General features: G+C 45.2%; 1 protein-coding gene across 2 annotated transcripts in view; it reads right to left on the bottom strand.

Moving 5' to 3' along the window:
* Positions 1-13,010, bottom strand: part of LOC145356855 (DNA damage-regulated autophagy modulator protein 2-like) — a 97,372-nt gene that overhangs the window by 35,178 nt on the left and 49,184 nt on the right. For both annotated transcript variants that reach the window (XM_080209791.1, XM_080209789.1), the window contains one exon: positions 3,399-3,541. In XM_080209791.1, coding sequence (XP_080065917.1) covers positions 3,399-3,541 — 143 coding nt within the window. The remainder of the gene's footprint in view (positions 1-3,398; positions 3,542-13,010) is intronic.

Genomic DNA, 13,010 nt, shown 5'->3' with positions numbered 1-13,010 from the left:
GGGACCTCGGGGTCCTTGTGCATGAGTCGCAAAAACCCAGCCTGCAGGTGCAGCAGGTGGTCAGGAAGGCGAATGGGATGCTGGCCTTCATAGCGAGGGGGATTGAATATAAAAGTAGGGAGGTCTTGCTGCAGCTGTATAGGGCACTGGTGAGGCCGCAGCTGGAGTACTGTGTGCAGTTTTGGGCGCCGCACCTGCGCAAGGATATTTTGGCCTTGGAGGGAGTGCAGAGGAGGTTTACTAGGCTGATACCGGAGTTGAGGGGGTTGAGCTATGAGGAGAGGCTGAATAAACTAGGCTTGTACTCGTTAGAGTTTAGAAGAATGAGGGGAGATCTCATTGAGACGTATAAGATGATGAATGGGATGGATAGGATAGAGGTGGAAAGACTCTTCCCGCTCAAAAAAGACAGTAGGACTAGGGGGCACAGCCTCAAGATAAAGGGGGGGCGGTTCAGAACGGAGTTGAGGAGGAACTTCTTCACTCAAAGGGTGGTGAATCTCTGGAATTCTCTGCCCGTTGAAGTGGTGGAGGCTGCCTCGCTAAATATTTTTAAGAAGCGGGTTGATGGGTTTTTGATAAGAGAGGGGATTAAGGGTTATGGGGAGAGGGCGGGAAAGTGGAACTGAGCCACGACAGATCAGCCATGATCTTATTGAATGGCGGGGCAGGCTCGAAGGGCCAGATGGCCTACTCCTGCTCCTATTTCTTATGTTCTTATGTTCTTATGATTGCGGAGACGATCCTGGATAGGAGTGAAAGTAATAGGGTAATTGTTATGGGGGACTTTAACTTTACTAATATTGATTAGAATAGCTATAGCTCTAGCTCATTAGAGGGGTCAGTTTTTGCACAAAGCGTGCAGGAAGGTTTTTTGACTCAGTATGTAGATAGGCCAACTAGAGGTGAGGCTATATTGGATTTGGTGCTGGGAAATGAGCCAGACCAGGTGTTAGACTTGGAAGTTGGTGTGCATTTTGGTGATAGTGACCACAATTTGGTTACGTTCACCTTAGTGATGGAAAGGGATAGGCATGAACCTCGGGTCAGTAGTTTTAGCTGGGGGAAGGGTGATTATGAGGCTATTAGGAGAGAATAAGGACGCATAGGTTGGACTCAGAGACTACAGGGTCTGGGAACGTCCGAAATGTGGAGTTTTTTCAAGGAGCAGCTACTGCGAGTCCTTGATATGTATGTCCCTGTCAGGCAAGGAGGAATTGGTCAAGCTAGGGAACCGTGGTGCACTAAAAAAGTTGATACGCTGGTTAAAAAGAAAAAGGAGGCTTATGTCAGGATGAGACTTGAGGGCTCAGGTAGTGGACTGGAAAGCTTTAGATTGGCTAGGAGGGAGTTAAAGAGTGAGTTAAGAAGGGCTAAAAGAGGACATGAGAAGACTTTGGCTGATAGGATTAAGGAGAATCCTAAGGCGTTCTATAGATATGTTAAGAACAGAAGATTGGTTAGGGCAAGATTAGGGCCAGTTAGAGACAGCAGTGGGAAGTTATGTGTGGAACCGGAAGAGATTGGAGAGGCACTGAACCAATATTTCTCTTCGGTATTCACGCAGGGGGACATAAATGTAGCTGTGGAGAACACTGGGTTACAGGGTTGTAAACTGGACAGTATTGCAGTTGATAAGGAGGATGTGCTAGATATTCTTGAGGGTTTGAAAATAGATAAGTCCCCTGGGCCAGACGGGATTTACCCTAGGATTCTCTGGGAGGCAAGAGAGGCGATTGCAGAGCCTCTGGCTCTGATCTTCAGGTCGTCGTTGGTCACAGGTATACTGCCAGAAGATTGGAGGATAGCGAATGTTGTCCCATTGTTTAAGAAGGGGAACAGAGACTTCCCCGGGAATTATAGACCGGTGAGTCTTACTTCTGTTGTGGGCAAGGTTTTAGAAAAAATTATTAGGGATAGGATTTATAGTTATTTAGAGAGTAATGAATTGATTAGAGATAGTCAGCATGGTTTTGTGGAGGGTAGGTCGTGCCTTACTAACCTTATTGAGTTTTTTGAGAAAGTGACCAAAGAGGTGGATGGGGGTAAGGCAGTTGACGTGGTTTATATGGACTTTAGTAAGGCGTTTGATAAGGTTCACCATGGAAGGCTTCTGCAGAAAATGCAGATGTATGGGATTGAGGGTGATTTAGGTAATTGGATCAGGAATTGGCTAGCAGATAGGAGACAGAGGGTGGTGGTTGATGGAAAGTATTCGTCATGGAGTTCAGTTATGAGTGGTGTGCCTCAGGGATCTGTTTTGGGGCCACTGCTGTTTGTAATTTTTATAAATGACCTGGATGCGGGTATAGTTGGGTGGATTAGTAAATTTGCTGATGACACCAAAGTCGGAGGTGTGGTAGATAGTGAGGAAGGGTGTCATAGTTTACAGAGAGACTTGGACAAGTTGCAGAGCTGGGCCGAGAGGCGGCGGATGGAGTTTAATGCGGAAAAGTGTGAGGTAATTCACTTTGGCAGGAATAACAGATGTGTAGAGTATAGGGCTAACAGTAGGACTCTGAATAGTGTTGATGAACAGAGGGATCTAGGTGTATGTGTACATAGATCCCTGAAAGTTAGGAATCAAGTAGATAAGGTTGTTAGGAAGGCATACGGTGTCTTGGCGTTTATTGGTAGGGGGACTGAATTTAGGAGCCGCAGCGTCATGTTGCAACTGTACAAAACTTTGGTGCGGCCGCACTTGGAGTGTTGTGTGCAGTTCTGGTCCCCACATTACAGGAAGGATGTGGATGCTTTGGAGAGGGTGCAGAGGAGGTTTACCAGGATGTTGCCTGGTATGGAGGGGAGGTCCTATGAGGAGAGACTGAGGGATTTGAGGTTGTTTTCGTTAGAAGGAAGGCGGCTAAGAGGGGACCTTATTGAAACATATAAGATGATTAGAGGTTTAGATAGGGTGGACAGTGATAGCCTTTTTCCTCAGATGGAGAAAGCTAGCACGAGGGGGCATAGCTGGAAATTAAGGGGTGGTAGTTATAGGACGGATGTAGGAGGTAGGTTCTTTACCCAGAGGGTGGTGAGGGATTGGAATGCCCTGCCTGCTGCAGTTGTAAATGCGCCAAGTTTGGGGGCGTTTAAGAGATCCGTGGATAGGTTTATGGATGGAAAGGGATTGGTTTAGGTTAGTGGGTCATTGCTTTTTAATTGGTCGGCGCAACATCGTGGGCCGAAGGGCCTGTTCTGCACTGTAATGTTCTATGTTCTATCCCATTTGTGGAGCCAATCCTGTAATGTCACTTGTGCTTCCCCTAGTTGTGTTCGTAGCCCAGGTAAACAGGTTTCTGAGGTTACCTGCAAGCGCTAATGTTTGAACCGATTGTGCCACTGTTTCACTCTCTCTCTATGTTACACTCAGAAGCTCCATTCAGATGGATCATTACCTGGAAGTTTGCCACAATACACAGTCCCAGGCAGCTGATGAGGCCCAGTAGCAGACCCACTCGATTCAGTTTATAGATGGCACGCTCATCCTCCTGATTTAGGGCCTCCACCTGTTTGTATCGTACATAAATTGTCACAAAACCTGAGGGGAAAAGACAGTAAGAGACATCAGGGGGTGAACTGCAATCTAGACAACTTCACTTAAGTTCAGGTGGCACAGTGCAGACAGGTACAGTGGTGTTGTGGTTATGTTGCTGGAATTGGTAATCTAGAGGCCTGGACTAATCCAGGGAACATTGCTTTATCCCATTAAGACCATTTACAAATATCTGGTTCCACAGGTTTGTGGCATTACTCTGACATGCTAGTCCCACCTCTGTAACACTGCCCCAGTTTATCTGTGACTGAAACTCTCAATATAACAAATAGTAGCGAGACATTTGGCCTATCCAGCCTGTGAGAATCAATAATAATCATGGTTGATCTAACTGTTATTTAAGACAAAGTTGCTCGCTGTCTGCTCCCAATAATCCTTGGCTCACTTTTTAATCAAAAATTTAAATAACTCAAGACTTGAGTATGTTCAATGACTCACATCCTCTCATTCTTTCTGGGGAAGAAAATTCCACAGACTAATGACCCATGAGAGAAGAAAGTCATCCCCATCTGTGCCTTAAATGGAAGACCCCTTATTTTAAACAGTGCTCTTTAATTCCAAAACGAAACATCCCCTTAACATCTACCCGGATCACCTCTTTCATCTCATAAGAACATAAGAAATAGGAGCAGGAGTAGGCCATCTAGCCCTTCAAGCCTGCCCCGCCATTCAATAAGATCATGGCTGATCTGAAGTGGATCAGTTCCACTTTCCCGCTTTCTCCCCATAACCCTTAATTCCCTTGTCTATCAGAAATCTATCTACCTGTGACTTAAATGTATTCAGCGAGGTAGCCTCCACCACTTCAATGGGCAGAGAATTCCAGAGATTCACCACCCTTTGAGTGAAGAAGTTCCTCCTCAACTCTGATCTAAACTGACCCCCCCTCAACTCCAATAAGTATAGAATCCCTACAGTACAGAAGGAGGCTGTTTGGCCCATCAAGTCTGCAGTGATCACAATCCCACCCGGGCCCTATTTCTGTAGCCCCACATATTTATCCCACTAATCCCGACACTAGGGTCGATTCAGCATGGCCAATCCATCTAAACCACACATCCTTGGATTGTGGGAGGAAACTAGATCTCCTGGAGGAAAACCACGCAGACACAGGGAGAACATGCAAACTCCACACAGACAGTGACCCGAGGCCAGAATTGAACCAAGATTCTGGGCGCTGTGAGGCAGCAATGCTAACCACTGCCACCGTGCTGCCCCAATCATTGCACCACCATGCTGCCCCAAAAGTTAAAGTTTATTAGTCACAAGTAGGCTTATATTCACACTGTGATGAAGTTACTGTGAAAATCTGCTAATCACCGCACTCTGTTTGGGAACACTGAGGGAGAATTTAGCACGGCCATTGCACCTAACCTGCACATCTTTGGACAGTGGGAGGAAACCAGAGCACCTGGAGGAAACCCACACAAACATGGGGAGAATGTGCAAACTCCACATAGACAGTGACCCAAGCCTGGAATCGAACCTGGGTCCCTGGTGCTATGATGCAACAGTGCTAATCACTGTGCTGCCCCTGCTTAGCTCAGATATACAGCTAACCTGCTCAGCCTTTCTTCATTAGATAACTCCTTCAGCCCAGAAATCAGTGGGTGGTGGCATTAATGGACTAGTAATCCAACGACCCTGGGTAATGCTCTGGGGACCCGAGTTCAAATCCCAGCATGGCAGAAGGTGCAATATAAATTTATAAAAGTCTGGAATTAAAGAAAATGTCATCTAATGATGATTCTGAAACGATTGCTGATCGTGGTAAAAACCTACCTGGTTCACTAATGTCTTGCTCTAGCCTACACATAATTCCAGGTCCACAATCATGCAGTTGACTCTTAAAAGTCCCAAGCAAGATACTCAGTTCAAGGACAATTTGGAATGACCGTGTCAGTAACACCACATCCTGAGAATTTCTATTCCAACAGCTGCCAAGGTAGGATCTGAAACTTTATTTCCCAGAGCTTTTTTCCTGGGTTTCTATCCAGAAAACCTATGGTGCAGAAAAAGGCCATTCAGCCCACTGTGTCTGCACCATCCAGAAAAAAAACTAGCTGCTCATTTTAATCCCACTTTCCAGCTCCTGGTCCGTAGCCTCACAGCTCTTCCTGTACAGATCCAGGTATCATTTAAATGAGTTCAGTGTTTCAGCCTCAATCACTCATTTAGGCAGTGAACTCCTGACACCTAGCACCCTCTGGGTGAAATGTTTTTCCACATGTTCCCTATAATTGTACTAAACACCTTAAATCTATGCCTCCTGGTAATCGATTCCTCAGCTAGCAAAAAGAAGTCTTTCCAGTTTACCCTGTCTGGGCCACAGAGTATTTTGTACACCTCCATTAGGTCACCCCTCGGCCTCTTCTGTTTGAAGGAAAACAACCCTTGTCTATCCAATCTTTCCTCATAGCTGCAATTTTCAAGCCCTGGCAACATTCTTGTCAATCTCCCCCGTACTGTCTCCAGAGAAATTGTGTCATTCCTGGAATATGATCAAAATTGTACACAAAATTCCAGCTGTGGCCTAACTAGCGTTTTGTTCCAGCATTACATCCCTGCTTTTGTACTCAATACCTCACCCAATAAAGGAAAGCTTTCAAAATGCTTTCTTCACCACCTTACCTAGCTGTCCTGCTACCTTCAGGGATCTGTGGACATTCATTCCAAGGTCTCTCACTTTCTCGAACCCTCTCTATAACTTCCCACTTATTGAATATTCCCTTGCTTTATTTGCCCTCCCCACTTTTCCAGATTGAATTCCATTTGCCAATTTTCCACCCACTCAATCAAACCATTGACATCATTCTGGAGTCATCAGCTATACTCTTCACCATCAGCTACACTACATGGCCCATGTTTGTGTCATCTGTAAATTTTCCAATTATGTGTTCCAGATTTGAGTCTAAATCATTCATATATACAACAAACAGCAAGGACCCCAACACTGAGTCCTGTGGAACACCAGTGGAAACCGCTTTCCGTTCACAAAAACATCCTGTCACTGAGTCAATTTTGGATACAACTCTTCACCTTTCCCTGTGTCCCTCATTTTTTTGACCATTCTGCTATGCAGGACCTCATCAGATGCTTTACTGAATTCCTGTAGACAACATCACCTCATCACTCCTCCTTGTTACTTCCTCAAAAAATGGTATTCAGTTAGTAACACTTGATCTTTCCTTAATAATACCATGCTGACGATCCCAGATCATTCAGTTTTTTTCCTATGTGGTTACTGTTAGGGGGCTTGTACATCATTGCCAGAAGGACTTCTTGCCTTTATCATTTCTCATTTCTACCCAAACCATTTCCACATCCTGGTTTCCTAAACTTGTATTGTGCTAATACCATCATTAACTAACAGAGCCACTCTTCCACCGTATCCTCACTTCCTGTTCTTCCTAAATATCCCATATACTTCAGCTCCCAATCCATATCTCCTGCAGTCATGTCTCTGTAATGGCTGTCAGATCATATTTACTTCTATATGTGCTCTCAGTTCATCTGTAATGTCTGATGATTTAATCTTAATCTTATACTCTATCCTTTCCTGTCATGGCCTGTTTATCATTTCCCATGTCAATACATTTCTCTTTTGCCTCACCCCTGCTCTTTAATTCACCGTATCGTCTCAAATTTGATTCCTCCCCCAATATTTTGTTTAAAATCCTCTCTACTCCTTTAGTTATACAGCTTGCTAGAATACTGATTGTAGCATGGTTCAGGTGTAGACTGTCCTGACAACACAGCCCCCACTCTCCCTAGGATTGGTGCCAGTACTCCACAAACTGGAACCCACTCTCCCACACCATCTTTAAGCCACACCTTAATCTCTCTAATTTTATTTACCTGTGCCAGTCTGCATGTGCCTGAGCTAACAATCCAGGAATTATAACCTTTGAAGTTCTGCTTTTCAATTTAGTGCCTAGCTCCTCAGTCTCAATGCACAACCTCTTTCCTAGTACTATCTATGTCATTGGTACCTCCATAGGCTCTGTTGACTGGCTCCCCCCCTTCCCATTGCTAGTTCCTCTCCAGACTAGAGCAGATAACCCAAACCTTAAGAACATAAGAACATAAGAACATAAGAAATAGGAGCAGGAGTAGGCCATCTAGCCCTTCGAGCCTGCCCCGCCATTCAATAAGATCATGGCTGATCTGTTGTGGCTCAGTTCCACTTTCCCGCCCTCTCCCCATAACCCTTAATCCCCTCTCTTATCAAGAACCCATCAACCCGCTTCTTAAAAATATTTAGCGAGGCAGCCTCCACCACTTCAACGGGCAGAGAATTCCAGAGATTCACCACCCTTTGAGTGAAGAAGTTCCTCCTCAACTCCGTTCTAAACCGCCTCCCCTTTATCTTGAGGCTGTGCCCCCTAGTCCTACTGTCTTTTTTGAGCGGGAAGAGTCTCTCCACCTCTATCCTATCCATCCCATTCATCATCTTATACGTCTCAATGAGATCTCCCCTCATTCTTCTAAACTCTAACGAGTACAAGCCTAGTTTATTCAGCCTCTCCTCATAGCTCAATCCCCTCAACTCCGGTATCAGCCTAGTAAACCTCCTCTGCACTCCCTCCAGGGCCAAAATATCCTTGCGCAGGTGCGGCGCCCAAAACTGCACACAGTACTCCAGCTGCGGCCTCACCAATGCCCTATACAGCTGCAGCAAGACCTCCTTACTTTTATATTCAATCCCCCTCGCTATGAAGGCCAGCATCCCATTCGCCTTCCTGACCACCTGCTGCACCTGCAAGCTGGGTTTTTGCGACTCATGCACAAGGACCCCGAGGTCCCTCTGCACCGTCGCCTGCTGCAGTTTTTCGCCACGTAAGTAATAGTCCTTCCTACCATTCTTCCTACCAAAGTGGACCACCTCACACTTGCCAACATTAAATTCCATTTGCCATTTCCTGGCCCATTCGCCCAGCCTATCTAGATCCTTCTGCAGACTCTCCACACCCTCCGCACAATTTGCCTTTCCCCCAATCTTGGTGTCATCAGCAAATTTCGACACCCTGCACTCGGTTCCCTCCTCCAGATCATCTATATAAATGGTAAATAGCTGAGGCCCCAGCACCGACCCCTGGGGCACCCCACTAGTCACCAACCGCCAATCCGAATAGCACCCATTGACTCCCACTCTCTGCCTCCTATTTGACAACCAATCCTCTATCCACGCTAACACCCTACCCCCAACTCCATGTCCCCTGACCTTCTGCAATAACCTCTTGTGAGGTACCTTGTCAAACGCCTTCTGAAAATCCAGAAAGACCACATCCACCGGCTCTCCTCTATCCACTGCCCTAGACACATCCTCATAGAACTCCAGTAAATTTGTCAGACACGACTTCCCTTTAATGAAACCGTGTTGCGTCCGCCCTATCAAGCAATTCCCTTCAAGATGCCTCGCAATTTCCTCCTTAATGACGGATTCTAACATTTTACCTACCACAGACGTTAAACTAACCGGCCTATAATTCCCCGCCTTTTGCCTGGCACCCTTCTTAAACAACGGCGTAACATTAGCCGTTTTCCAATCTTCCGGCACTTCCCCGGAATCCAAGCAGGCCACAGCCTTCTGGATTCTCGGTCTTGGCTTCAGAGTATAGTATTTATCCCCCCTCAACTATAATGTCCTCGAGACCACCACATTCCTTTTTTGCTGTCCTTGTCTGAATGGTCTCCTCTATGAAGATGCCATGGTCAGATTGCTCAGCCACTCTGCAGAGCTCGCTTTCATACATACAACTGCATATCAAAACTGCTCAGCAATTGAAATGTCTGAGCTGTCTGCTCAGAATCTTTACCTGTCTCACCAATGGTGACATCCTCCTTCCCTCACCATTGACCAAAACAGACAACCCTATCCTAAGAGGTGTGACCATTTCTGGCACAAAGTGTCCCGGCATTTCTCCTCCTCCCTAATGTTACACACTAACAGCAGTTTGGTTTTGAGACCAATAATTCTGATCCTGAGCTCTAGCTGCTTACACTTTCTGCAGACATTCATCCTGGATTGCATCAGTGTCCAGGAGGTCCCACATTCCACAGCTGCAACACAACACCTGCCCCACCACTGTTGCTTCTGTTATTTAGTTAATTAAGGAATTATTTAAATTAAATTAACTTTGAATGATTTTTATGTATACTGCAATTTATTGTATTTTAATAAATGTCAGTACCACCTTCAGCTGAGAGGTTAAAATTTGTTAATTTGTAATTGGCTTACTGGTCACTCAACTAAAATATTTATAGGATCAAGAGAAACCAGCTTCATCGGTTGCACTGAAGTAAGAAAAGAGTAGAAAAACCATCAACTCATCCTCTTTGACAAACCTCAATCCATTCATTCCACCTGCAGTCTGCGCTCCACTTGCAAAGCTGCTCCCTGACCTTGGTGCTTTGGAGCTGACACTACAACAACTAGATTGGAATAATTAGTCAATTCATTAATCAGCTGCTCTCCAGGGGCCTGTTTATCCCTTCCTAGAGTTAGAAGAAACATACTTTATCAACTTATCTTATTAACCCACTGTATATAAATACCAGTTATCAGGTGTAAAATCCCAGTGGTACAACTCCCAGTACTGAGACCTATTTCTATTTTGAGCACACAGTTAACAATCTAATCCGATTTACTCTAAATTTAAATCTAAATCTGATTTATTCTAATCCAATTTGCTTGTGGCTCAGGTAGTAATCCAAAGATCATTCCATTTGAGGTCCTGCTTTTTGCTTTTTACTTTAACTATCTTTAAATTCCTTTTGACTAGTCAACTGCCTACTTAGATATTCATGGCTCCTGAAACCCTTAAAATCTTACACTGGTGTTCAGCGTAGGTATTACAGTAGTCAAGATTGGTTTGGAATTAGAGAAGCAACATGCTTAGACTGCAGATGGAGGTGCAGTTAGTCAGTGGAAGACAGGAATCACAGCTGATAGGATTTTTGATGGGAAGAAAAGTGAGTCTGGAGCAAGAGGTTACATGTGTATTTTTGATAAACTTTCTAAAAACATTCAGAAAAGAAAGACAAAGTCCAGAATAGGTTATTCTTATTCATTCATGGGAAATGAGCATCTCTGGCTGGCACGCATTTATTGCCTATTCCTAATTGCCCTTGAGAAGGTGGTGGTGAGCTGCCTTCTTGAATCACTGCAGTCCATGTGCTGTGGGTTGATCCACAATTACATTAGGGAGCGAATTTCAGGATTTTGACCCAGTGACTGTGAGGGAACGATGCTTACACAGTACATTCCAATCAGCTTCACTTTTGTAATACGGGGAAATGCAACTGTCAATTTGTGCACAGCAAGATCACACAAACAGCCACATGATCTTTTAGTTGAAGGGTAAGTATTGTCAAAAATCAGAGTCAAATAATGCCATGTGATCCTTTCTGTCCACCAAAGGGGATACGGGCAGCATGCCAGCACAGTGGTTAGCACTGCTACCTCTCAACGCCAGGGACCTGGTTCAACTGCCGGCTTGGATCACTATCAGTGCAGAGTCTGCACATTCTCCTTGTGCACAGGTTTCCTCCTGATGTTCCAGTTTCCTCCTACAGTCCAAAAGATTCTGTCAGTATCAGTCAACTCTCAGTTGAAGGTGATACTGACATTTATTAAAATACAATAAATTGCAGTATACATAAGAATCATTCTAAGTTAATTTAATTTAAATACTTCCTTAATTAACTAAATAACAGAAGCAACAGTGGTGGGGCAGGTGTTGTGTTGCAGCTGTGGAATGTGGGACCTCCTGGGCACTGATGCAATCCAGGACGAATGTCTGCAGAAAGTGTAAGCAGCTAGAACTCAGGATCAGAATGATCATATGTGGCACACAGGAAGACGGTTGTGGTTGTGGAGGGTCAGTCATCCTCCTTCGGCTGATGAATCAGTATTCCTCCATGTTGCTCAACACTTGGAGGAAGCACTGAGGGTGACATAGGGTGCAAAATGTACTCTGGGAGGGAGATTTCAATGTCCACCACCAAGAGTGGCTCGGCAACAACATTACTGATAGAGCTGCTCAGATCTTAAAGGATATAATTGCTAGACTGGGTCTGCAGCAGGTGGTGAGGGAACCAACAAGAATAAAAAACACCACTGACCTCATCCTTATCAATCTGCCAGCTGCAGATGCATCTGTCCATGACAGTATCAATAAGAGTGACCACTGCATGGTCCTTGTGGAGACAAAGTCCCACATTCACATTGAGAGTAACCTCCATTGTGCTGTGTGGCACTGTCACCGGTTTAATGGGACAGACTTTGAATTGATCTAGCAACTCAAGACTGGGCATCTATGAGGCGCTGTGAGCCATCAACAGCAGGGGAATCGAACTCCAGCACAATCTGCAATCTCATGGCTCGACATATCCTTCCTCCCAACCATTACCATCAAGCCAGAGGATCAACTCAGGTTCAATGGAGAGTGCAGGAGAGCATGTCAAGAGCAGCACCAGATACAGCTAAAAATGAGGTACCAACCCAGTGAAACAGGACTACTTGTATGCCAAATAGCATAAACAGCAAGTGTAGACAGAGCTGAGCGATCCCACAACCAGTGGATCAGATCTAAGCTCTGCAGTCCTTCCACATCCAGTCGAGAATGGTGGTGAACAATTAAACGACTCACTGGAGGAGGAGGCTCCACAAATACTTCCATCCTCAATGATGGAGGGGTCCAGCCATCAGTGCAAAAGATAAGACTGAAGCATTTGCAGCAATCTTCAACTAAAAATGCTGAGTGGATGATCCATCTTGGCCTCCTCTAGTGGTCTCTAGCATCACAGATGCCAGTCTCCAGCTCATTCGATTCACTCCACGTGATATCAAGAAAAGACTGGAGGCAATGGATACTGCAAAGGCAATGGGGTCTGATAACATTCTGGCAATAGTCCTGGAAGACTTGTGCTCTAGAACTTGCCGCTTCCAGAGCTAAGCTATTCCAGTACAATTGCAACACTGCATCTGCCCAACAATGTGGAAAATTGCCCAGGTATGTCCTGTACACAAAAAGCAGGACAAATCCAACCCAGCCAATTACCACCCCATCAGTCTACTGTCAATCATCAGTAAGGTGATGGAAGGGATCATCAACATTCTTATCAAGCAGCACCTGCTCAGCAATAACCCAGTTTGGGTTTCACCAGGATCTCTCAGCTCCTGACCTCATTACAGCCTTGATTCATAGAGCATAGAACATTACAGCGCAGAACAGGCCCTTCGGCCCACGATGTTGCACCGACCAGTTAAAAAACAATGACCCTCTAACCTAAACAAATCCCTTTTCATCCATAAACCTATCCAGAGATCTCTTAAACGCCCCCAAACTAGGCGCATTTACAACTGCAGCAGGCAGGGCATTCCAATCCCTCACCACCCTCTGGGTAAAGAATCTACCCCTGACATCCGTCCTATAACTACCACCCCTTA

The sequence above is a fragment of the Carcharhinus amblyrhynchos genome, chromosome 22, assembly GCF_965287045.1.
Source record: "Carcharhinus amblyrhynchos chromosome 22, sCarAmb.v2.hapA, whole genome shotgun sequence".
Lineage (NCBI taxonomy): Eukaryota > Metazoa > Chordata > Chondrichthyes > Carcharhiniformes > Carcharhinidae > Carcharhinus > Carcharhinus amblyrhynchos.
This window is presented reverse-complemented; position numbering and strand designations above follow the sequence as displayed.